Below are 25,947 nucleotides of genomic sequence, written 5' to 3' on the forward strand. Positions count from 1 at the left end.
TAAATGTGCTCCCGGAACTACACCAAAACGGTACACGATAGTGCTAAAATGTTTGCACCACCTTACTCACATTGTCCTCTGGTGTTTTGTATCAAGTTTCGTTCAGATTGATGTTATATTTTACAAGTTTTTCACATTTTCAACTTTACAAAAACCTGTTTGAGAAAGAATGACATGAACACTGCAGTGGCAGATGCTGGCAGTTTGCAGCTATGATGTCACAATGGGATATCATTTAAATAAGCTGCCTGTGAACAGTGCTCCACCCGACAATGACATCGCAATGGAATCTCATTTACGTAAGCTGCTAATCAACAGTGTTCCACCCAGTGCAATGAGAGATTTGTTACATTGTTGTAAGGAGAGGGAGGGAGTAGGGGAGGGGAGGAGAAGAAATGTTATTTAAACATTGAGTTTAGTGGGGAAGTGCAATAGGAGAGAGGTGAGGGAGGGAGTGATTGAAGGTAGGGAAACGGAGAGGGAGGGAGGGAGTGGGGAACGGGAAGGAGGAGAGGGGAGGAGGCGAGGGGAGAGAAGAGGGAGCGTGAAGAGGGGGGAGGGAGTGTATGAGCCGTGTCTGCGCAGTTGGGAGCTATGGGTGAGTGGTGGAATATTGCATTGGGGGGACGGGTGACAGGTGGAAACGGGTTGCATTGGGGAAACGAGTGAGTGGTGGAATATTGTGTTGGGGAACTGGACCCAATGGGTCAGGGGGGTAGGGAAGGGAGAGGGGTTATAGAGGGTGGGAGGGAGTGACTGAGGGTATGAGAAAGGAGAGGGAGGGAGTGGAGGAGGAGAGGGGAGAGAAGAGGGAGGGTGAAGATGAGGGGGAGGGAGTGTTGGGGGAATGAGTGGAAATATTGCGTTGGGGGAACGGCACCCAACGAGTCCAACTTGGTCTAGTATATATATGACTAAAACTCTCATCTTGTTTGTTTGGATATCGAAGTGAGTGAGTGAGTGAGTGAGATCCTGAAATTATGCCAAAACGGTACACGATAGTGCTACAATATCTGTGCCACCTTACTCACGGTTGTCCTGTGGTGTATTTTCAATAAGTTTCGTTCAGATTGATGTTATATTTCACAAGTTATCATATTTTTAAGTTTACTAAACTCCACTTTAAGAAAGATTTGTTCCAATCCGCACTGGCAGTTACCAGCTATGATGTCACAATGGGATTGTAGACCTGCCCACTACAATGTTGCTATCCCAGTACATTGAGTCCTTTAGCAAGTGCAATTGCAGTTTACGAGGAGGGAAGGTGAATAAGGGGAAATGAGCCGGCCTGCACAGTTGGGGGCTATGGCTGAGTGGTGGAATATTGCATTGGGGGAACGGGTTGTGTTGGGCGGAACGGGTGTGTGGTGGAATATTGCGTTGTGGAATGGGTTGCGTTGAGGGACCAGGCCTCCCATGTGACCAGGACCCAACAGATCCCACTTGGTCCAGTTAAGAATAAAATTCTAGTGTTTAGACTCGGCAATATTGTTGTCAGGTCAATACATGACCAGGAGGGGAACCTTGAGCATTGTGTTGTTCCCATGCACCTGTTGCCATAGTCCTTCCTCATGTCAAAGATTGTTGGTTTGGGAGATGCTCTCAAGTAAACTTTGGCAAGCAACTGCAAAGCATTTTGTAATGTTGCTACTGTACACCTGTGGTGGGGGGGACATCTTTAGGATGATTGTTGGAGCATCTGTCAAGCAGATTGATTTTTGCTACTCATTTAGGCAAGTGGAGAGTATTCCATCACACCACTAAGTTATGCCTTTAAGATGATGGAAAGTGTGGAGCGTCACGTCACTTACAGCAGGCTGGAAGGCCTCTAATTGTCTTTTTTACTCAAGGTATTTATGTGGCTGGTGCAGTTGAACGTAGGGGACATGGAGATGGTAATGCGATTAAATGTCAGGGGTAAGTGCTAAGACTCTCCTCATGGAGAAGAGCTACATGCTACCATCTGCCCAATGCCTGGATATTTCCTTGGCCTTGCTGTGTACTGACATTTGCTGAAGAATTGCAAATGGAATTAAACATTGCAAAGTTATCTGCAATCCAAATTTCTGATCTTATGATGGAAGGAGAATTGTTAATGATATAGCTGAAGATGGTAGGGCCTAGGGGCCTACCCTGAAAATTGCTGCAATTATGTCCTGGGAAAGACATAACTTGGACCAATAAAGCTTATACCTTATTTCCTTATAAAGCTCATTGGCTTCAGTTTACCAGTACTTCTTGTTACCACGCTCAATTAAATGCTGCCCTTTGGTCAATGTTTGGACCAAAGTTGAAATGACTGGATCTGTGGTCCTGGAGAAACCCAAGCTGAGCATTAGTAGGCAGGTTATGACACCAGCCATCACTTGGGTAAAGATTGGAAATAGACTAATTAACCTGATTGAATTTGCCCTGTTTCTTGTGACATATTTCTGGACAGTTTGCTCATTGTCAGGTAGATATCAGTATTATATGTGTGCTAAAATAGTTTGGCTAGAACCTATTCTGAAGTATTAGAGCTGAGATATTACATTGGTTAAAAAACATTCTCAGATGTTAGGGATCTCAAGACGTAATCGAGATTGATCATCTCTGCAGTATAATGTGGATAAATGTGAGGTTATCCATTTTGGTGGCAAAAACGGGAAAGCAGACTATTATCGAAATGGTGGCCGATTGGGAAAGGGGGAGATGCAGCGAGACCTGGGTGTCATGGTACACCAGTCATTGAAGGTAGGCATGCAGGTGCAGCAGGCAGTAAAGAAAGCGAATGGTATGTTAGCTTTCATTGCAAAAGGATTTGAGTATAGGAGCAGGGAGGTTCTACTGCAGTTGTACAGGGTCTTGGTGAGACCACACCTGGAGTATTGCGTACAGTTTTGGTCTCCAAATCTGAGGAAGGACATTATTGCCATAGAGGGAGTGCAGAGACGGTTCACCAGACTGATTCCTGGGATGTCAGGACTGTCTTATGAAGAAAGACTGGATAGACTTGGTTTATACTCTCTAGAATTTAGAAGATTGAGAGGGGATCTTATAGAAACTTACAAAATTCTTAAGGGGTTGGACAGGCTAGATGCAGGAAGATTGTTCCCGATGTTAGGGAAGTCCAGGACAAGGGGTCACAGCTTAAGGATAAGGGGGAAATCCTTTAAAACCGAGATGAGAAGAACTTTTTTTTCACACAGAGAGTGGTGAATCTCTGGAACTCTCTGCCACAGAGGGTAGTTGAGGCCAGTTCATTGGCTATATTTAAGAGGGAGTTAGATGTGGCCCCTGTGGCTAAGGGGATCAGGGGGTATGGAGAGAAGGCAGGTACGGGATACTGAGTTGGATGATCAGCCATGATCATATTGAATGGCGGTGCAGGGCCGAATGGCCTACTCCTACACCTAATTTCTATGTTTCTATGTACATTGTGAATGGTCTGTTATGTATTATAAAACTCCTTCAAATGGTTGCATAAATAAGTTATCCTGTTTTCATGGGGCATCTGATAATAGATAATGATAGTTATTTGCAAGTCAGCTCCATCACACAGCTATAACTGTTATTATGAGAACATCATATTCTTGCAGTAATCCATTTCAAATTCAATATGTGTACGAAGGAACTGCAGATGCAGGTTTAAACCAAAGATAGACACACAAAGCTGGAGTAACTCAGCGGGTCAGACAGCATCTGAATGAAAGATATGAAAAAAAGTCATGAAGATAAAGGAAACAGGCCATTGTTAGCTGTGTGCTAAGTGAAAACGAGTACAGACAATGGACTCAAGCAGATGACTTTGAAGCTGGTGCGACTTGGGTGGTGAGGGACGGAGAGAGAGGAGATGCAGGGGTTATTTGAAGTTAGATAAATCAATATTCATACTACATGGTTATAAGGCGGCGAAGGTGACCAAGCTCTACCTGATCTCCCGGTTGCCAAACACTTTAATCCCCCTTCCCATTCCCACACTGCCCTTTCTGTCCTAGGCCTCCCCATTGTCAGTGAGGCCAAACGCAAATTGGAGAAACAGCATCTTATATTTTGTCTAGGCAGCTTTCAACCCAGTGGTATGAATATTGATTTTGCTAACCAGATAACAGCTGCATCTCCTCCCATCCCCCCGCCCTCGAGCTCCTCCTCCTCCCTTTTTCCTTCCTTCTCCCCCCCCCACCCCCCATCAGTCTGAAGAAGGGTTTCGGCCCGAAACGTCGCCTATTTCCTTCGCTCCATAGATGCTGCTGCACCCGCTGAGTTTCTCCAGCAATTTTGTGTACCTTCGATCTTCCAGCATCTGCAGTTCCTTCTTGAACACAGCTGCATCTCCTCTCTCTCCATCCCTCCCCTACCCAAATTGTACCAGCTTCAAAGTCATGTGGTTGAGTCTCATTGTCTGAACTAATTTTCACCTAGCACACAGCTAACAATGGACTGTTTCCTTCTTCTTCGTCTTCTTCTTCTTCTTCTTCTTCTTCTTTTGTATGGCGTACACAGCCTAAAGTTGTCAGACAACTTGTTCTATTTGATCTTATTTGATTGTGCATGCCGGGTTGAATGCATTTGTCGAAACAGGGCGGACCATGTGGAGGTTGCAATTTCCCACCCCACCTGTTTCCTTTATCATCATTACTTTTATGCATATCTTTTATTCATTTGTTCTATATCTCGCTACATCACCGTCCATACCTGTCGTATCCCTTTCCCCTGACTCTCTGTCTGAGGACGTGTCTCGACCCGAAACGTCACCTATCCCTTTTCTCAGAGATCTGTCTGACCCTCTGAAATACTCCAGCTTTTTGTGTCTATCTTCAAATTCAATATTTTCTGTTACCTGTGAAACACAAAATGTATTGTGGCATTTTTAACTAAATATGCTTTAAGGTTTCAAACATCTCTGAAAAAGCCAATATATAAATCAGTCTGAAGAAGGGTTTTGGCCCGAAACGTTGCCTATTTCCTTCGCTCCGTAGATGCTGCTGCACCCGCTGAGCTTCTCCAGCTTTTTTGTGTACCTATAAATTTGTCTGTTTTTCAAGAAAAGGCAAGATTTTTGGGAACAGTTCTTTTCAGTTATTTAAGAGTTTCTGCCGTACTGAAATTTCAGGAAGTTTTAACACCATTTTAATAACTTACTTGTGCAATAATTTTCCAGGACTTTGACAATGCAAGTGGGGCACAATGTTGCTGATAGACCATACCAAAAGTACAAATTCGTGGAAATTCCGGGATGATCATGCAGCTTTGACAATTGTTATCAGGATTTAATGTTAATGTCTGACCTGTGGTACCTTCATTGCAGAAATCCTTTCAACCTCATTCTTATTATTTCTCTTTTTTGTTCTACTGCAGGCTTTTTTTCACCCTGGAAGAGTTCAAAGCAGGTAAGTGTTACCTTTGGTTCCGGTTTACTTACTGATGCTTCATTTCTCATTGTCAACTGAAGCTGGTTGAAGATAAGTGTTGATTACTTGGAAGTTGGATGTCATCCTTTTCCATTGCTGCATTAAGCACTAATATCCCAGATAAATCCCCTGCAAAACAAAATTAAGCATACCAAAAACATTAGAAACAGTGCCATTGCGGTTAGCAACCAGAAAAATACACTAAAGTGTGTAATTCTTAAGGAACCAAGCTCAATTGAATGCCGCGTCTAACAGTTTGCCACAGATCAGACAGAAGAGGATGGCAGACACCAGCAAAACTCATGTTTCTGCCTTCGAAAAGGAGAGTTGCAGAAAAAGTGAGAGCCCCTAGCTCTAATAAAAGAGTATTTTATCAGTGAGACTGATGCCAAGGCAGAGGTTTGGGATGCCTGGTCAGCCAGGAGATCTGTATGGGGCATCATTAGTACGAGGTTGTTACTGCTCTAATCCCTAGGTATGAAAACCCTCTCTCGGTCCCACAATGAAAATTTACTTGCGCCCACAAGTCATGTCAGAATGAACTGCATATATCAGAAAATAGCTGTGGTGAGTCAGTTCAGTAAATGAATCGGGTTTATTTGTCGATGTGCACTAGTCAAAGTGGGCAGCGCTCCAAAGGAGGATGTGAGGGATTATTTTGTCATCTGGGCTCTCGGTTGATTATCGGTGTATTATATTGGTGTTAAGAATTTGAATGAGGAAAGGGTTACTTTGCTTGACTGGGGACAATGATTTAGAAGGCACCTTGAGAAAAGAATCTCTTTATCTGGGAGTCATCAATTATTCATGCTTTCAAAGCCTTTCTGCTCAGCTCTGTTCGAAGATAAGGAGTGGTGTTCTGCAAGGAATTTTTCCAGGTTCTTCAGCCTGCTCACCATATCTCTCCAGCTCCAGGTCTAAATGTTGCTCTTCTTCCATCACTGGCTGAAGTTTTGAGATTGTGAGCTTGTGCAGCATACATGCAGAAAGAATATTAAATAAATGTTTGGTATGCTTGCCTTCATAGGCCAAGGCATTGAGTATAAGAGTTGGGTTGTTATGTTGCAGTGATTCCAGCCCTTCACACCAATGTACACACTTAGCCCAACAGCTGAACACAAAGAGAGCCAAGCACATTGCTCAAAATGCCTATCTGGTCTTCTAAAGTTGAGATTCTGTTGCCTGCATCAGTCCCAGTCACTCTGTAATATTGTGTGCTGCGCAATCCAGCCAGTCAGAGGGCAATTAATGTCAGGGGGGGTGCAGCAAGCAGACCTGAAACCCCAAGGAATACGAGGCAGAGACGGTTCAGCAACAGGAGGAAGAAAACTAACAGGGAATAATCAATTTCAGCATCCAAAGCCTTGACTGGCAACTGAGCAGGGGAATAGGCTTAGTTTGCATGGGATATATGTGGGAGAAAGAGTGATGATTCTGATCAAAAGCCTGCAAAATCACCTTCTCCAAAATCCCTGAACCTTCTCCACTGGTTTATTTTAGTTTTGTTTGTTGCACTGAGGTACAATGGAAAGCTTTTTGTTGTGTGTTAACCAATCAGTGGAAAGACAATAGATGATTACAATCGAGCCTTTCACAGTGTACAAATACATGATAAAGGGAAGGTACACAAAAATGCTGGAGAAACTCAGCGGGTGTAGCAGTATCTATGGAGCAAAGGAAATAGGCAACGTTTTGGGCCGAAATGTTGCCTATTTCCTTTGCTCCATAGATGCTGCTGCACCCGCTGAGTTTCTCCAGCATTTTTGTGTACCTTTGATTTTCCAGCATCTGCAGTTCCTTCTTAAACACATGATAAAGGGAATATAGTTTAGTGCAAGATAAAGTCCGATCAAAGAAAGTCCGAGGGTCTCCAAATGAGGTGGATAGTAGTACAGGACTACTCTCTAGTTGTGGTAGGATGTTTCAGTTGTCTGATAACAGCTGGGAAGAAATTGTACCTGAATCTGGAGGTGTGCGTTTTCACATTTCTATACCTTTTGCCCGAGGGGAGAAGAGGGAGTACCCACGTGCGATTTGTCCTTGATTATGCTGCTGGCCCTGCCAAGGCAGCATGAGGTATAAATTGAGTCAATGGGAGGGAAGTTGGTTTGTATGACAGTCTGGGCTGTGTATACCAAAATATCGCAGCAATAATCACATGCTGCTTAGCTATGCTGATTACTTGATTTACCTGCATCTTTCTTTTTGCAAATCATGCACTAAAACAGCCAGAATCCACAACATCGACTAGCTCCATGGTCTCTGATCATTCAGATAATGTGCTCCTTTTTCCAATTTTCCAATGTATTTCATTTGCCAGGTCTTTGCCCACTCACTTAATCAATATCCTTTTGAAGCTTTATTATATCTTCTGCACAACTTTACCTTCATCCAAGTCATTTATATAAATTGTGAAAAGTTGAGGATCCAGCACCAAACCCCAGAACTTGGCCATTTGCCTTATGGAAATCTTAGTACATCCTCTTGTACCCCTTTATCCACAGTGAACTCTGTGAAATCTTAAAAACGTAGAACCCATTTTTTCTGTTTGCTGATTCTCCACACAGAAAAACACATATTTTTGCTTTTACTTTTTAATTATATTTGAAAATGGACCTCGTACTTAAGTTTTGTTAAGTCCAATAAACATATTAAACATTAGATTCAAAATAGGTTTTGTTAAAGATAGACCCAAAATGCTGGAGCAACTGAGCAAGTCAGGCAACATCTCTGGAGAAAAGGAATAGGTGACGTTTCAGGTCGAGACCCTTTTTCAGGCTGAAGAAGGATCTTGACCCAAAACGTCACCTATTCCTTTACTCCATAGATGCTGCCTGATCCGCTGAGCTACTCCAACATTTTGTGTCTCTCTTCAGTGTAAACCAGCATCTGCAGTTCCTTCCTACACATAAATTTTGTTAAGTTCAATGAACTCATTAAGCAATAAATTCAAATGCAATTAATTTAGAAAAATTGCATTTAGAATGTTTTGCTAATTTATTACGTGGTACATTGTTCAATGCCGAATATAAATGCATGTACACATCAACCTTAATCAGCCCTTGATGTTAATTCATCAAAGAATTCGACCAAGATAATCAAATGCAATAGCCGTTAACACATCTGTGCTGACATTCATTTATTGGCCCGTATTTTTCAAAATGCTAGCTAAATGTGACCTCGATATTGACTGCAAGGATAATATTTCAAGTTTAGGCACTAACCACACATATATAATAGCATTGTAGTTCACTTCTGAAATTCAGTGCCATTGACTTCACTTTCCACCCTTACTTTCCTCAGTAACCAGGAATACATCCCAACTGGACCAGGTAATTTTTCTTCTTTGAGGACTACCAGCCTTTTTGAGAATCTCCTTTTATCCCATCCAATATTGCAAAAGGCTTCTCTTGTAGCGTCTTCCAGAGTAATAAAGATTGGTGTAAAGCAGTAACTTAGTCCCACAGCCACACTGTCTGCATTCATAAGAGGGGTCACTTACTCCCATTGTCTTTAAAAATACCCTCCTCAGTTCTGCGATGTTTTTGCAAAACAAAAACAGGAAGTTTCAGTTCATATCTGTGAACATTTGTCACTGATTTGTGTCTTTCTGCAAATGTGTTAATTTCCAGTATAAATCTTCCCTCCAATGCCAAAGTGCTTCAACCGCCTGACTTTACTTCAATGTACATTGCCTTTGCCTTTCTGATTTATTTAGTAATAATGGCGCAGAGGCAACCCTACTCTTTGGAATTCAAATGGTTTACCAAAAAACTTGAAGAGCTGGAAACATTCAAGAACTGATGGATATTTGAGTTCCAGTAATAGCATTGAAAAAAAAATCAAGAAATTTAATCCAGATGTATATTATTTAACATTTTGAAAGTAGCTTAATTAATAGCAGTGAGTGACCATTTATGTTTCTTTAACTGTGTAAATAAGAAAATACTGCACCAAAAACTGGTTACCAAATCACTTAGCATGGCAATAGGCGTTTCACTACACCAATTGGTGTATGTGACTAATAAAGAACCTTTGAACTTCTTTTAAGAAGAAAAAAAATGGAGAATACAGGCCCTCCCAGGTTATGGCTGGGTCCCAGTCCTAAGAATTGTTTGATGCCTGTTGCCCTGCAGCAGCCAGAAAATCCATCCTCTGGTCTCTCAAAAGCTCATCCATATGTATGGGCTGTACACAAGGCAGGCATTTGTAAGCTGGGGAAGAATCTGTAGTCACTTGAACTGGCACACACTTTCATTTCCAGACCCATCTGCTTTTCCCTTCCCTGCCACCGAACCCTCCAAAACAGCTTCATTGTTGCAGTGACTTGAACCTGCATGATCCAATAATTTAAAAGTCATTGCTGACTAATATGGTGCATACAGATGCAAAATCTTAATCTTACCACCACATAAAAACAGCTTTTTATCAGTCAGTGCACATATATCCTGTTATTACATATGAATTATAACTGAGTGTAATTTCGAGAATTCCATTTCCCTTGAATTTTTAAAATATGGAAGTCGTATTGTACAACTGTGTCCTATTAAAGTAGGTGGACAGCAGATGATCAAATATGTTTTCTCTAGATTATTCACCATGATTGGTTTGGATATAGTGATCTGTTTTCTACTCTATGACATATACTTAAAAAAATATTTTTTGTGCCACTAGATATAATTTAAATTTATATCATATTTTAAAATAATTTGATATATTGAATAGTAAGGAGAACATTTGTTCAGAGTTGTTACTTCTTTAGATGGGATATGTTTATTTCCTTCTAATTGCAAGTAGTATAATGGAATGCAGGCATGCACATCAAGGTCCAGGACTATCTACAATTTTTAAAGCTTAATAAGTGTCAGGTGGACCTGGACCAAACAAAATGCAATTTCATGTTTATATTTAAAAAAACAGGACATTTTAAATTGTTCAGATTGCTCAAAGGCACAATGCTGATTGATTCAATTACAGGCTTCAAAGCATTGCACCAGTAAATAGTTAGATTAAATGTTTTGATCATTTATGCATTGTGCTACACATGGCGAACCCCTTCAAAGGTCATGCTCATTCCCACAAGAAATGAGAAGAGAAGGAAATCAGACTCAGTGCCACCCTGCTGATTACTGCAAAATCTTGAAGTAAAACTTATTTTCTGATTTTCACATTGCTCTCTGCAGACTTTAACAACTTTAAAGAAGTCTGAAAAGCTTGTAGTTGTGGTTTCCATATGTTTGGCATGTCTAAAACTATGTACCATAAACACCAGATACTCACTGATAAATCCATTCAGGAAAATCTCTTGCCAGTTAGTTATGCATAGTTTGTTTTAACAAATCTAATTAAACTTTCTCCAAGGATAATTCTGTCCCAATTATTATTTCTATATCTTTCCTCACCGCCAAAGTTAAACTGACTGCAGTTGTTGGGTTTAACTATGCACCCTTATTTGAAAAAAAGTGTTACATATGTGATTTTCCAGACCTGAGGTATCCTCCTTGAATTAGTTTATGTTGGATGATTATATCCAGCACTCATTTCCTACTTTTTTTAATCAATTTTTAGCACATCCAAATTCTCAATTACCTTTTCCTTGGCTGAATCTCCAGTAGCATTATCTTCCTTGGTGAAGCTGATGCAAGATATCATTTGGTACCTCAGCCATGACTTTTGCCTCTATGACCTCCTTTAACAGGCCATTTCCTGTTCACATGCCTATAGAATATTTTTTCAATTCTCTCTCTTTGCTGTTCTTATTTCCTATTCTCCTCCCCTATGAAATGCATGTAGGAAAATACATGCGTATTTGCGTATACATTTATGTAGGAAAATACGTTGACAAGATCAGGTGAAGTAAGGGGGGGTGTTTCTTGAATGGAGTGCAAAGGCTTGTTGGTCTTAATAGCATGTTCAATGTTGTAAAATTCTGTGTATGTTAATTTAAATGACAGCACCTAAATAAGGCGTGATTGGATTGTTGACACCATCAAACAATGTGTCAGCAAGAATTCATATCCAGTCTACGTGAAAATAGATAGAATGTATTGAAAACATAAGTTATTATTTTTTAACACTTTTCTTGTTTGTTTATTTCAGACGTTAGACAGATGGGAAAATCAGGGCAGTCCTCGGACAAACTTCCCAACACAACCCCTTCCACAGACCCTCCCCTTTCAACAAAATATCCACAGGGCTTCTTTCCCTGATTCTACCGATGGATTTGATCAAAGAAAACCTGACCCATATGAAGTATATGAGAAATCGAGAGCTATATATGAGAGTAGGCGTAAGTAAAAACTCTGTCTTTTTTTTTCTGCGAAGAAAATAAACAGGTTAATGACTGCCCACCGCAGTTGATAACATTTATTGTTGCCACATCTATTATAAATGGAATAGATATACAACAACCTTTGAGTTCAATTGCTTTTCAGATTGACACTCAACACATATGTATACATGATTTTTTTTAAATTTATTTATAAGATTAATTTTAAAATATCTCAGTTTATAAAAATGTGCAGATATTTGCTAATATATTCTTGTACAATTGCTAATATATACACTTTGGCCTTCGAACACAAAGAAGGTAAAAGTTTGGCATTTGCTTTAAATATATTATGTTGCCTTTGTTAAAAATATCAATAAATTCATTTTGTCAGGCTCAAACGTAGATATATTGAATCAATTTCATAATTACTGTGGGGGGGGAGTGTGGAATCATTTTAATCCAATCTTAAACTTGATATATTTAGTACTTTTATTGAACAATTCCTAAATGAGCCTTTGGTTACAGAGGAATCTTGATTAACTATTGGCAACATGAAATGTCTAAATGAATACATAGTTTTATTGAATTCCACATTTTCCTGTACAGAGCAAATGCCACCAAGGACTGCATATCGGGCTGATTCTTCTGGCAAGTACTTTAGCATTCATCATTCTATGGCTTATCTAGTTCCCCATTCGTTTAGATATTGTGTTTGTCTAATCAGTCATCTGGTTGCAGCCAACTCTTTCTGCACGATCATTTACTTTCTCCTGTTGTCCTTTATTCTAACATTGACAGGTCTGAAGCATTGTAAATAACAGCAGCTAGAAACAGAGAGGCCTTAACTAATCTTTTGGTTTACTGGCTCAGATTTCATTCTCATTTGATGAAAAGCTTGAGTTTTCCACAATGACTTAATGAGGCGGTATAAAATTGCTGCCTATGCGTACAATACACTAGAATCACAAATCCAATGTCTGGCAGACACCACCTTCAAACAGTAATGAAATGTGTGGGAATTTTGCCAGTTCACAATTGGTATTTAGTGGGACAGCCAAAGGCTTTCCCCTCGGCTGAGGTCTGCCACAGCAGACAAGGTTTCACTGTTGGGAACACTGTATAACATACAGCATTTCTTGTGATATCTATATTTAGCAGATTATCACATGTGCAGTTTTGCTTGAGGTAAATGAAGATGCCAAAATCCATGATCCTGGAATTTAGAAGATTGGCTGCAATCTATATTTAATGCTGTAAGGAGCACAGCATCCATAATGGAAATTTACACATCCACAAGTTTCAGGTCCCACTAGATTGCTTCACTTGGAACAGGCCCACATTTAACAGTTCAGTGAAATCTTCTAGTACCAGGTATTCCAAGTATTGTGAGAATTTGACATCAATAAAACTGGCCTATATTTACATTTATTACTCCCATTTTATGAGCCAGGTTACTTCTTACAACTAGTAGACTCAAATTAAACATCACAACAATTAAACTGCACAGCAATTTTGTAAGCAGTATTACATGTTATACATTTGGGCCTCCAAACTCCAGTGGCTGTCAGTTTATAGAAGAAATGATAGCACCTTTAATTTTGGTTTGTACCGAATAGCCAGTGTATGTGTGAGGCAGTGTAGTATAAATGCATTCATCATAATAGTGCTATGGGTTCACTAGTACACAATCTACAAAGAATGAGCACTTTCTGCTGCTTGCATGATTTATTACGTCATCCCCAATTCAAATTTAACATGTTTGCACAACCAAACCTTGTGTCGGTGAACTATTTGAGTTATACCTATGCACGCCATTTGAAAACTAGTGCCATTTTTAATACCTGTACTGACTAGCACATTCACATAATTAGGGACCAGGTGATAGGTTTTCAGTGAACATCGGCAAAAGCGATTGGAAAAGGCTCTGTTGAGCAGCGGCCAAATTTGTACAAGCGGATTGGTCAATCACACGTCATCTACCTCAGTTACAAATCATCTATTTCCCAAATGGTATGCTTCTCGCTGACTCCTCTTTCCCAACAAATGGGGATTCCGAAACATCCTATTTTTAGCATGCTAGATAACTTTTATAATATAATCACTGTGCATCAGAACATAAAGAACAGACATTGGTATTAATTAAAATTTCTAGGAGAAACATGGGCAGATGTTATCCCCTGTAAGCTGTTCAGATTATAAAATTGTTCTTTCTACTCTTGCTGCTGCAATTATTATCGTTATCTGCATCGTTAAAATGCTAGCTCTGATGTGCTGAAAATTGTAAGATGCCTCTGAACAAATTGAAATCAAAACCTTCTTTCCATCTGGAGAAATTGCAAACCATTTCTAAATTTAGATGAGCTGATGGTATAGTCAGAGGCACATCATATTACTGCTTAATTTTGGATATTGAGCTTCTGTTTGTTGCCAATTGCTGATAGTTCTGGATCACAGATCTGAATCAAGAAGTTCTATTGCTATTTAATAACTCACAAGTCTTGCATAAGGAAATGCAATAGACGACAGCGAGCAGGATCCTCATTTGGCTCTTTTAGATTTTCGGGTAACTTTTCATCTTCGGAACTTACACTTGTTTCACCTGTATAAATCTTTGTTGATGTATCTGTGTACTTCGTGTAGTGGAAGCTAATGAAAAGCACATTTTTTTCTATTACTTTGAAATCACTCCCAGAGAACTCGTAACTAGATTATTTTTACCATTGTATTTTCCCTATCTTGATTGTACTTGACCTTGTTCCCTTTTGAATTAGGTCCAGATTACCGTGAGTTAGATGTCTATTTACGCAGACAAGAATCTGGATTTGGTTTCAGAATCCTGGGTGGAGATGAACCTGGTCAACCAGTGAGTAAATTACAATATCCCATTAGAAGTTTCCAAAGTAAAAGCTAAAGAAAAAACTTTATTTCTACAATATTAATAAAAATCCTTAAAATACATAGCATGTCAATCCGCAGTTTTTCAGATGTTGACTGATTACTGTGCATTCTCAACATTTCTATTTCAATTTCAAATTTCTGCATATGCATTATAATCTTTATATTACAATCTGTATAAATATTTCAATGTGTAGTTACTTTTATTTCCCCATTTTACTTCTTAATATCCTGTCACACATATTTAGAAAGAATCTGAGGGGAAAGATTTTCACAGAGGGTTCTGGGACTATGGAACAAGCTGCCAGATGAGCTGGTAGAGGCAGTTACAATCATAGCATTTAAAAAGCATCAGGACAGGTACATCGGTAGGAAAGGAATGGAATGGAGATGTGTGGGCCCAATGCAGGAAATGGGATTAGCATAGAATGGCATCTTGATCAGCAAGGATGAATCGGGCTGCAGGACCCGTTTCCATGCTGTACGACTCTCTGACAATCGCAATGCTTACAAGGCATTTGGACAGATACTTGCAGCAGAAGGGAGAGGAAGGATATGCGCCCCCCTGTGGGCAAATGGGATTAGCATAGATAGGCATCACAATGGGCATAGACATGGTAGATCAAAACACCCTGTTTCCGTGCTGAACGTTTCTGAGGTTATCATGATTGGGTGTTCAACCAGCCGGCTGATATTATAACTGCTGGACAGTAGGGATTTCATTCAAGTGACAAATTCCTCAAGGTTCCCACTATATACCATTGCTGATATAACCATATAACAATTACAGCACGGAAACAGGCCATCTCGACCCTTCTAGTCCGTGCCGAACACATAATCTCCCCTAGTCCCATATACCTGCGCTCAGACCATAACCCTCCATTCCCTTCCCATCCATATAACTATCCAATTTATTTTTAAATGATAAAAACGAACCTGCCTCCACCACCTTCACTGGAAGCTCATTCCACACAGCTACCACTCTCTGAGTAAAGAAGTTCCCCCTCATGTTACCCCTAAACTTCAGTCCCTTAATTCTCATGTCATGTCCCCTTGTTTGAATCTTCCCTACTCTCAGTGGGAAAAGCTTTTCCACGTCAACTCTGTCTATCCCTCTCATCATTTTAAAAACCTCTATCAAGTCCCCCCTTAACCTTCTGCGCTCCAAAGAATAAAGCCCTAACTTGTTCAACCTTTCTCTGTAACTTAGTTGCTGAAACCCAGGCAACATTCTAGTAAATCTGCACATTCTGGGCTTATATCATGATTATGTGTGATCTTCCATTTATACATTATTATTCTCCTCATTTATTGCTGCCATTCTCAATATTAGGGTTGAAATTATAGTTAGGCACATATTAACCTGCAGCAGAATTCCACCAAAAGGGGATGATTGAAAGTTTTGATCTACATTCTTTTCTCAAAAAAAGGAATTATAAAGGTTAACCATATGGAAGGCTTGGTCTTGATTAATTAGTGCAAGTAATAGTTCTCTTTTGGGGCCACTAGTACCACTAGTTGTTTGCAGATGGTAGTCTAGGCAGCTGACACGATTGCTGATTTCTGGCAGTGCCATTTGGTTCCTGCTGTGGTTTGGATTAGACGAGTTTCATTAGCAGAATTGCAGACACAAAAATCACTCGTGACATTATATCTTGGTGATTTAGTGCACTGAATCTCCACAAATGTTGTATTTCTTTACCTAAACAAGGACTGAAACAAATACGATGTTAATTAAAACTAGCTGGTCACTAATTGGTTAACACAGGGGAAATTAGACCAGTAATGATTGAAATAAATATTACAATGTATCCCTACAAATTTTCAAAGATAAGAAACCTTTTGTGTAAAATATTATCAGTCTTCACGATGCAGTAAGTAAAGAAAAAGATTAGTTGTTATGTGAATATAGGATTTTTGGCGAAATCTATCACCCTGTTCAGAAAGAACACGAACAAGAATTGGTTATGTGAAAGTGTCCAACTTGACATTTTCACATTATTCAACTGCCTCAAGGAAGAATGCTACTGCAACAATCTCCGTTTGCAATGCTACTTTCAATTCTGGTCAGGCAAAAATAAATTTAAAAATCTTCACAGGGAAAAGAGCATTACATTATTTTCATTGCCAAGCAACAGCTTCAGAGGCAAACTAAGTTCACAGATAAATAATATATTCATGAACTCATCAACATCCAATCCGCAAGAGACAACGCTGTCTTCAGTCTGTGATTTGTCACTGGTAGAGAAGCTGTGAGGCTTAGTTGTAATACATTAAGATGCAATCAAAGCCCTCCTTCGCAATTTTTATAATAATTTGAGTTCAAAAGGGATTTTGAAGGAACAACTTTTTCAGAAAAAATGGAAAGTTGAAGCCTTGCTTTATCAAAACTTCTTCATGGTCTCACTCATTTAGATTTTTTCATTCTTAATAAATTATGTCTCCTGAATATAAAAGGTTTGTAGAATTTTTATGAATTGAACACAGTCAGTTGCAGATCTAACGGATCTCAAAAATCACAGGGTTTGTTGTGTTTGAATATAAAATGGTTTGGTAAAATCTTTGAAATAAAATAAGTGATTACCATCAGTTGTATTTGAGCAGCACTGGCAAAAGTGAGAAGTTGTAACCGTTGCTTATCTTCAGTCACTTCCATGAATGATCGTTAGCACCTAGCTTATGATACCATGTAGCAAAATTCACTTTCTTAAAAACTAACTGCCTCTCTGTATTTTTTCCTCACTGAAGATTCTTATCGGAGCAATAATCACAATGGGTGCTGCTGACAGAGATGGTCGTCTTCGGCCAGCAGATGAGTTAGTTTACGTGGATGGAATTTTAGTTACTGGAAAGTCTCACCGCTATGTAATAGATCTGATGCATCATGCAGCCCGAAATGGCCACGTCAGTCTGACTGTACGAAGGAAGGTTCTGTGTATAGGTATGTACTAGATAAACATGCTGTTGGGAAAGGTCCACATGCTTTCTCAAAGTATTCTAGTTTCAAATAACCTTAAAATTCAGTCACCGTCATAGGCATATGCTTAGTCCTTGTAATCTGTGTGGGATTTCCCATAGGTATCAAAACATGAAAATTACTAATGCTCTAAACAGAGGCTGTCTGTTGATTCAAAAAGGCAATTGAAATTATTTTTTATTAATTTCACATAGTTTACATTTGATCAGAAAATCCTCAGTATTGGTCTTATGAATCCATTGTTACACGGAACAAAGTTCAACAAAATAAAAGATTTCATATGTGGAAAAACACAGAATTGATTTTCTTTGTCTCTATCATGTATGGTGGAAACTAGTTCCACTATCGGCATTTACTCGCCACTCATCCCTGTATAATAAGGGTCAGGACATTCAGGAATCCCATGTGAAAGTGAAAGACCAGATCTTGTTGGCCAAGTTCTGGGCAGTTTCGTGATTGTGTTCCAGGATTAAGTATCAGAGCATGATCCTGCTGGAGTTCCCCAGCATTTAGTCTGAGGAATCTGCCAGCTGTATGTGCACAAGGATATACTTGGCACAAAACATCTATTGTAATCATTTCATTGGAGAGGAATTGCTGTGAAGGAGTAAAGGGCCTGTCCCACTTGCATGCGATTGCGTGCGTTTGGGGCGGAGGTCGTGCAAAGTTTGCGCGTGACGTCATTTACGTCATGTTTACAGTTGGGCAGGAGGCGGGCCGACTGAATTTGGGCGTCTCACGGCGTCGGGCGGTGACGTCATCACGCAACGCCACGCGCTAGGCATACGCCGTCAAGGCCGTTGGTGTGCGAAGATTTCGGTCACTGCAGGAATTTCGGATCCCCGCGCGATGTCGGGACCAGCCCCACACAACTTCATACCCCTCCGCGCTTCTAAGTGGGACCGGCCCCGCGCAGCCATACGGTGCCAGTACGCCTCAAGCGACCACGAAGTCGCGTAATTTGCGAGCCAAGGTCGCGTAAGTGGGACAGGACCTTAAGACAATTTCCATGCTTTGCATTAATTGAGTTTGATTTAAAATGTTATTGTTTGCATTTTTTAAATTGTTCAATACTTTTATATTTGGAATTGTTTACATGATTATCATTACTCTTTCAAAGATTCTGCGTGTAACGGAAATTTAGAAATATTCAAAATTCTTCAAAACCTTTATTTAGCCAGTAAAGCCTCAGAAAGTAACTTTGCTGGCTTTTAAAATTACTTTCAGCAGCTTTGTTAGTTAAGTTACTTCTGGCTCGTTTAGGTGATGCTGTTACCTCATGCTGCATTCTATCTCCAGGCCATTGTTTGATTGAGATGGCACAACAGCAGATCAGCATTGATGGATTTGAAAAAGATATCTGTGGCTGGTGTCTGTTTGAGCATGGCAACTCATCGCTGCCAGCAAGCATGGGGACATGGAGTAAAAAAAAACACTTGTTACAGGAAATTATCTCCTTTTCTTGACGCCTATATTACAACATTGATTGTCATTAACAGCATTATATCTACCAATATGCCATCAGCAAATTAACTATCGCAAACGGATGAAACAAAAATGTATTTGTGAAATTTAATTAAGAAATGTCTCCATGATTTCAAACAAAACTTTAAGTGTGACGGAAATTGCAGTACGGTTTGTGATTTCCCAGCAAATTATTGTATGTGCGAAGAATTGTCATGCACATCGTCCAAGCATTAAGGCAGTTTCTATCACTAGCAACAGTGTGATACCAGTCATAAAATAAGGGGTTGGTGCAACATTTGGTGTGAACATCTTTAAGTGATGTGGCATCTGACCAACTAGTGTCTGTACTTTGCTATCAATGCTTCAGTAAATAATTGGACAGTACCAGTCCGCTTATGTGAAGGTAGGCATTTTTAAGGATGTTATCCCTCATTATATGCTTTTCTTAATCAAGGACCCCCATTGTCAGTTTGAATCATCAGATATTTCTAGTATTGATTGAAATCTTCTCAATTTCTGGCCTGAGTGGCGGTGCAACAATATTTGGCTTAGTGTTATAGACACTGTATCAAACATAACTACAGAAGAGGGAACTATCTTACAGGTGATATTGTGAAATTAATTCTTGTGCCTCAACATTACTGAGTTTGCATTTTTTTAATTTGCCTTTCCTTGTTATTAATTGAAGGTTTGAATGTACAATGTATGTATTTTGTTTTTCAGGTGGGCCATGTTCAGAGAATGGGCGAAGTCCAGGATCAGTGTCCACGCATCATAGTTCTCCTAGAAGTGATTTTGCTGGTCACCCAAACAGCACACAAGCCCCTCCCTCTGGTTCCTCACCTGCAGAGAGTGTGGTCAGTCATACTGTTCAAGCAAGTGATGTCATTATACATCGTAAAGAAAGTGAGGGCTTCGGCTTTGTGATCATCAGTTCATTAAATAGGCCGGAAACAGGTGCAACACTTGGTAAGTGCACTTTAAAGAAAACATCCTACATGATGTTTTCTTCATTTCTTCATTAACATTTCTTTTTTTTAATATAATCAAGATCTCCACCAAGAAGTATAGCAATACAATTTAATCAGCAAATTGAGTCATCTATTCTAGTTTTAAGTTTGGATTAAAAATTAAGGCAAACAACTTAAATTTATAATGATAACTGTAGAAATAATTACTTACACTTGACAAAATTAGTTTTATTGATTACACTTTTCTCATTCATTGTTGAAACAGGAGCTTTAAGTTCTTGAACTGAGTAGCTGAGGCAACCAGTTCAAAGGGCAGCTAAGAACCAACCAGATTCCATCTGGAGTCACAATCAGGCTAAGGCAGGTAAAGATGATGGATGTTCTTCCTTAAAAGACACTCAAGAGCAGAAGTTTCAGGAGTATTTACTTGTCATACTAGTAGGCTGATCCAGAAGGTTAAGATATAGGGGATTCACGATGACTTGGTCGTATGGATTCAACACTGGCTTATTCATAGAAGACAGAGGGTTGTGGTGGAAGGTAGATATTTTGGCTGAAAGTCTGCGAACAGTGTAGTTCTGCAGGGATCTGTGCTGGGACTTCTGCAGTTTGTGATATATATAAATGGCCTAGACATAAATGTAGATGGGTTGGGAGTAGGTTTGCAGACTACACCAAATTTGGAGGAGTTTCAGATAGTGAGGAAGGTTGTCAGAAGATACAGCGGGATATAGATCAGCCGCAGAAATGGATGGAGAAATGGGAGATGGAGTTTAATCCAAGTAAGTGCGAGGAGTTGCAGTTTGGGGGGTTGAATGTAAGGAGAGAGTGTATATTTGCTTTTCCTTGGCACCGGAATGAAAGTGGTCTTTAAAGCAGGTGGGAATCTCAGAATGAAGTAAGGAGTGTTTAAAGATGGCCTACCACCTGGTCCATGCAGGTCCCATCCGGGCCAGTTGCTTTCCGCAGGTTCACTCTCAAGAAGACCAACCTGACACCTGCAACTGTGACCATGAGTACAGGGGAACCCAGGCTGTCAGGGCAGATTACGTCATTCCAATGACCTTCAGTTGAAAGCATAGAATGTACTGAGCCCTTTAGGGAGGGATACTGTATGTTGTTGACACAGATACTGCCGAACTTCACTTTATAGCCCGTTATACCATACAGTTGGCGTGCCCTTTTGGTTATCACAGGATTCTAGCTTGGTCTTTAATTCCCCCTTGGCATCCTTAATGGCTTTGCAAAGGTCGGAAACTGTTTCCTTGTACCACTCGGGATCATTTGACTTGAACGGTGGAATAGAACCTCATGGTTCATCCATCGTTTCCAATTGAAGAACACTCATATGTCTTCTTTGGCATGCATTCCTCGACACACATTGATGAAGTCAATGATGACAGTGGCATACTCATTTAGGTTACTCTTGGGGGCCAAGCAACCATCCTATAAGATGGAAAAAGCAACTATCCTAGACCTTTGAACATTGATGGACCAGAAGCTATAAATCAAGGAATCTACCCTGGTGACACTGAAACACTTTTGGCCATCTTTTTGTGAAAAGAATGCTTAATGTAGATTTGTTTAATGAATAATGTATTGACATATAGCAGCCTGAAGCTTACTCGGCCTCTGGAGACGTACCCATATTTCACCTGTCATGACTGAATATATTCGAGCTAGTCCAGTTTCATTCAGTAAATGTTTGTGTATTCAGCCTTGGATTTTTTTTTTAATTTATTCTTTTCCTCTGTTTCATTTTTCTCTAATCTCTGACCTACACATTGCTTCTGTTGGACAGGAGAATGTGGCCCCTGTCCCTGTGATACATTACAGGAAGTATTAGTCAGTGGAAGATGCACTTATTCAATGACCACATGGTCATTATCGGTGTCTCTGCTTCAAGGTATCAAAAATTCACATTCATGAGACATTGCACTTTTGCACAACGATCCAAACTAAGTGGAGCTTCTACCTCAGAGTTTGCCATCATGTTGTCTGCTTAATTTTAAATTCAATTTTTTAAATTGTCTAACTAGGATAAGTATTGCAGTATCAATGTCAATCAATTGCATGGAATGCACTTTATAGATTAATTAAATTATACAGCACAGAAACAGACCATTTTCCCCAACATTTAAATGTCAATTAATACCATTTGCCTACATTTGGATCATTTCTCTCTAAACTTTTCTTATCCTCTTAACTAAACTTCTGTCCTCTAGTATCAGGCTCCCCTACCTAGGGAAAAAAAGACTGACCATCTACCTTGTCAATGCTCCACGTAATTTTCTGTACATCTCTTGGATCATCGCTTGGCTCCCCTTTCTCTAGGATATACAATCCCGGCCTATCTCAAGCCCTCCGGTCAGGCAACATTCCCGTGAATCCGTTCTGCCCCTTCTCTAACTTAATCACATCCTTCCTATGATGTGGCGACAAGAACTGCACACAATACTCCAAACGCGGCCCAACCAACAATTTGTACAACTGTAACGTGATGCCACAAATCCAATGCCTTGGCTGCTGAAGATGAGCATTCCATACATCTTTCTCAACAAATCTATCTGCGTTGCCACTTACAGTGATATAAAATAATTGAGTCAGACCACAGAGCTGTCTGCCAGGGAGCAGCATTTGATTATTGCAAATCAGTGATAGGTCAATTTAGGTTTAAAATGTATTGAACATAAACCTACAAAGGTAGGCCTCCAAAGCAATCTGTGTGTTAGCTGTTTGTATTTGTAGTCACAAATTGAGGAGATTACTCACATTATTCAAACATTTTTTTTTAAAACATAAACCAGCCTCCTCCAAGTCTTTCTCTGAGATCATTACACTTTTTGTGGGAGAAGAAATCAGTCAAGCCTCCCAGAGTAGCATTTTTAAAACCAGGTTGTTCTGAGAAAGCACATTAATGGGAACTACTTGGAACAAAATACACAATGTACCCAGCGCTTTTGAAAGATGTAATTTATGGCCAGAAGAATGATTCGGGACCAGAAGTGCCTTATTATATTTTCAGAGAGGTGCAATTTGATTCAGAAATTATTGCAATAATTTTCTACTCTGGAAGAAAAAAAATAATTTTTAGATATTTTCAAAGTTAACACTGGGCAAAGAAAGTGCTATGCATCTGAATCGCTAAACCTAAGTTGTTTTCCACTGAAGTCCCATCACTTGCCTTATCTCCTTCAGCTATAACCCTCTACAGTACCAACCTGCCTTCGCCCTCCAATCTCATTGCCTCATCTGCCCACGTCCTGATACCTCCCCCACCAATCCTTGATCATCCTGACTCCTTGATATTGAAATTCCCAACTGTCTCAACATCTCAATTAAGATTAGAAATCTACATAGTCACACCCTCAGACCCCTCACCCACCTATCCCATTCCTGACACCCAAGCACCAATCTTCTGCCGGCCACCACAGTACATCAACTCCCCTTCCCTATCCCCTCCTTCCAGGGACCCAATTGGATCTATGACCATCAGTTGTCTCTCACCAAAGACCATCCTAGCCCTTTTCCTGGGAGCCATGATTTACTTCATCTCTCCATAACACACAAAGAAAATCTATCTTGAGATGTGAACAGTTGCTCTCACAAGCACAGCATTAATTGACACACAATAGACAATAGGTGCAGGAGTAGGCCATTCTGCCCTTCGAGCAAGCACCACCATTCAATGTGATCATGGCTGATCATCCCCAATCAGTACCCCGTTCCTGCCTTCTCCCCATATCCCCTGACTCCGCTACCTTTAAGAGCCCTATCTAGCTCCACAGGGTCTTTTAAAGCAGACCATTTCTAAACCGTATAAACCGAATACTGTATGTTGAAAACAAAAAAGAGAGAAGGTAGGAAAAAAGGCCTTGAGGCCGAGAGAACACGAGGGATTTAGAAGCAGGATTCAGAGTGTACGGCCAATGCTGGCAGAAGCAAAGGAAAGAGAACAACAGCATCAAGTTAGCAATGGGGGCAGAGTCAAAATATTCATTGGAGATGATAGGAAGGATAAACTGAGATAAAAGAAGATGGGATATAGGAGGGGGTAAAACAAGATTGGTTTATATTGAAGAATATAAAGTCGGGTAAGATGGGAGATTGGAGGTGTGAAAAGAAGATTTGTTTGCATTGAAGAAGCGAGACAGCACTTCCACGCAGACAGAGGGGGAGTAGTGCCAGGTTGAATTGTCAGCATGAACGTAAATAATTTTACTTTAGATCCTTACCTATATTCAGGGAAATTGGTGGATAATAAAAATTGTAAATTAGCACAGAAATGTTCACCAAAGCATATGATGCAGTTTATCCTCTGAAAAAAGCATATTTCTCAACTAACATTAGCATAGAATTCATGCATCTTAATGTATACCACTGGGAATGGCCAACAGCCCTGCTCAATTCCTCTAACTTTGTGCCTCAAACTGACACATTGAAAATAGCCATAATTGGTGAAAAAATGATCTTGCAGTGTCACTCAGACAGGGACAACAAAGAGATTGCTGTTTTGTTTGTTGCTGATGATTTCATGTTGAGGTACTTATAGCATGTGACAATCAGTGACACTACCCTGCCTTGAATTGACAAGGTTGAATGGTAATCAAACTATTGGTCACAGCTTAAGTTCTGCGAGGTCTCTTGAGAAACAAGCAAAAACTATAATGGGGCCTGTGGGACTTCTGGAAGCATTCAAGCAGACTTTAGACTTCATGAAATGTTAATAATGTACCCCTGCAATATTAAACAGCCAGAGTCTTTCAAAGTAGTGTAGCTGCTTGCAGACTGCATAATATAACTTTGGGAAAGAGCTTGATTTTGCTTGAAAGTGAAAGGGATGAAGGGGTAATGGGGTAGGCTCTTGCGCCAGATGGGTTAATCATTGTGCATAGATAGTGAAAGGTGTGGAGCTTAAAAGACAGTAGTTGGAGAATAAAAGCAATTCAACACACAGCGGCATTAAATGCGTAAACGTTGACTTGCCAAACATAGTAATCTGATACCTGGATGCTCTTACCTTCACCATTTACAGTCTTTCAATTACAAAGATTTCTGCTTGTTATCTTCATAAGATAAAACTTTACTGGCCATCATCAATGACTGTTCTTTGTGTCTATTTTCAAAATTTACTACTACTTATTTCTCTCTTCAAATTTGCAATACATCCCTTGTGATTCATTAGTAGTTAGTTAAGTGAGGATTTATCTATCTTTAAACAAACCAATTTACAATATATTGATCAGTATGGAGTACATTTATCTTTTTGTCTTTCTGTGGGTACTCTACCTTTTACCGAAACCTGATAATCCGGAGGCCCTGTCCACGGGTGAACATCAGAGGAAGATGACTGACTTTGGTGCCTTCCCTCACAGTGGGAAACTTTTAATTCTGCTGTGTGGGGATGTTTTATGTTGAACTCTATCGAGTGTTGTGTTCTTTATTTTATTGTATGGTGATCACATTTCACTGTGTCAACTGGCGCATGTGACAAATAAATGTATCTTGTATCTTGTAATCCTAAGCATCAAAGTATACATTTAGCAGATCCAGGGATATTTCAGTAATTCCTGTGAATTTCCCAATCTGATTCCACTGGAGACTATACTGTAGTATTTGTTGTCGTTAACAAATGAGGCTTACATTCCTAAATCTATATTAACTTGCTTTACTCCTAGAGTTGATGAGTAAGGATGTCAGAGGTTGTGGGGTGAAGGCAGGAGAATGGGGTTGAGAGGGAAAGATAAATCTGCCATGATTGAATGGTGGGGTAGACTTGATAGCATGAATGGCCTAATTCTGCTCCTATAACTTATGAACAAAGTTAAGATTTAGCATTAGGTAGGATAATTTTTATTTTTAAGTCCCTTTGCATATTTAAGACTTTTAAAGGGACTGTCCCACTTGGACGACCTAATATGCGAGTTTAGAAGAGTGTCTTCGACCTTCAAATTCGCAGCATGGTCGACACGTGGT

The 25,947-nt window shown here is 39.9% G+C and overlaps 1 protein-coding gene across 16 annotated transcripts in view; it reads left to right on the forward strand.

The window, feature by feature from the left end:
- The window catches only part of magi2a (membrane associated guanylate kinase, WW and PDZ domain containing 2a), a 369,023-nt gene that overhangs the window by 309,935 nt on the left and 33,141 nt on the right, over nt 1-25,947 (forward strand). For 13 of the 16 annotated variants that reach the window (XM_055653114.1, XM_055653115.1, XM_055653116.1 and 10 more), the window contains 6 exons: nt 5,338-5,369; nt 11,490-11,679; nt 12,268-12,309; nt 14,433-14,524; nt 17,305-17,497; nt 19,724-19,969. In XM_055653114.1, the coding sequence (XP_055509089.1) occupies nt 5,338-5,369; nt 11,490-11,679; nt 12,268-12,309; nt 14,433-14,524; nt 17,305-17,497; nt 19,724-19,969 (795 nt within the window). The remainder of the gene's footprint in view (nt 1-5,337; nt 5,370-11,489; nt 11,680-12,267; nt 12,310-14,432; nt 14,525-17,304; nt 17,498-19,723; nt 19,970-25,947) is intronic. The other 3 variants (XM_055653108.1, XM_055653113.1, XM_055653123.1) reach the window with 1 other exon arrangement.

This window comes from Leucoraja erinacea, chromosome 22 (genome assembly GCF_028641065.1).
Source record: "Leucoraja erinacea ecotype New England chromosome 22, Leri_hhj_1, whole genome shotgun sequence".
Lineage (NCBI taxonomy): Eukaryota > Metazoa > Chordata > Chondrichthyes > Rajiformes > Rajidae > Leucoraja > Leucoraja erinaceus.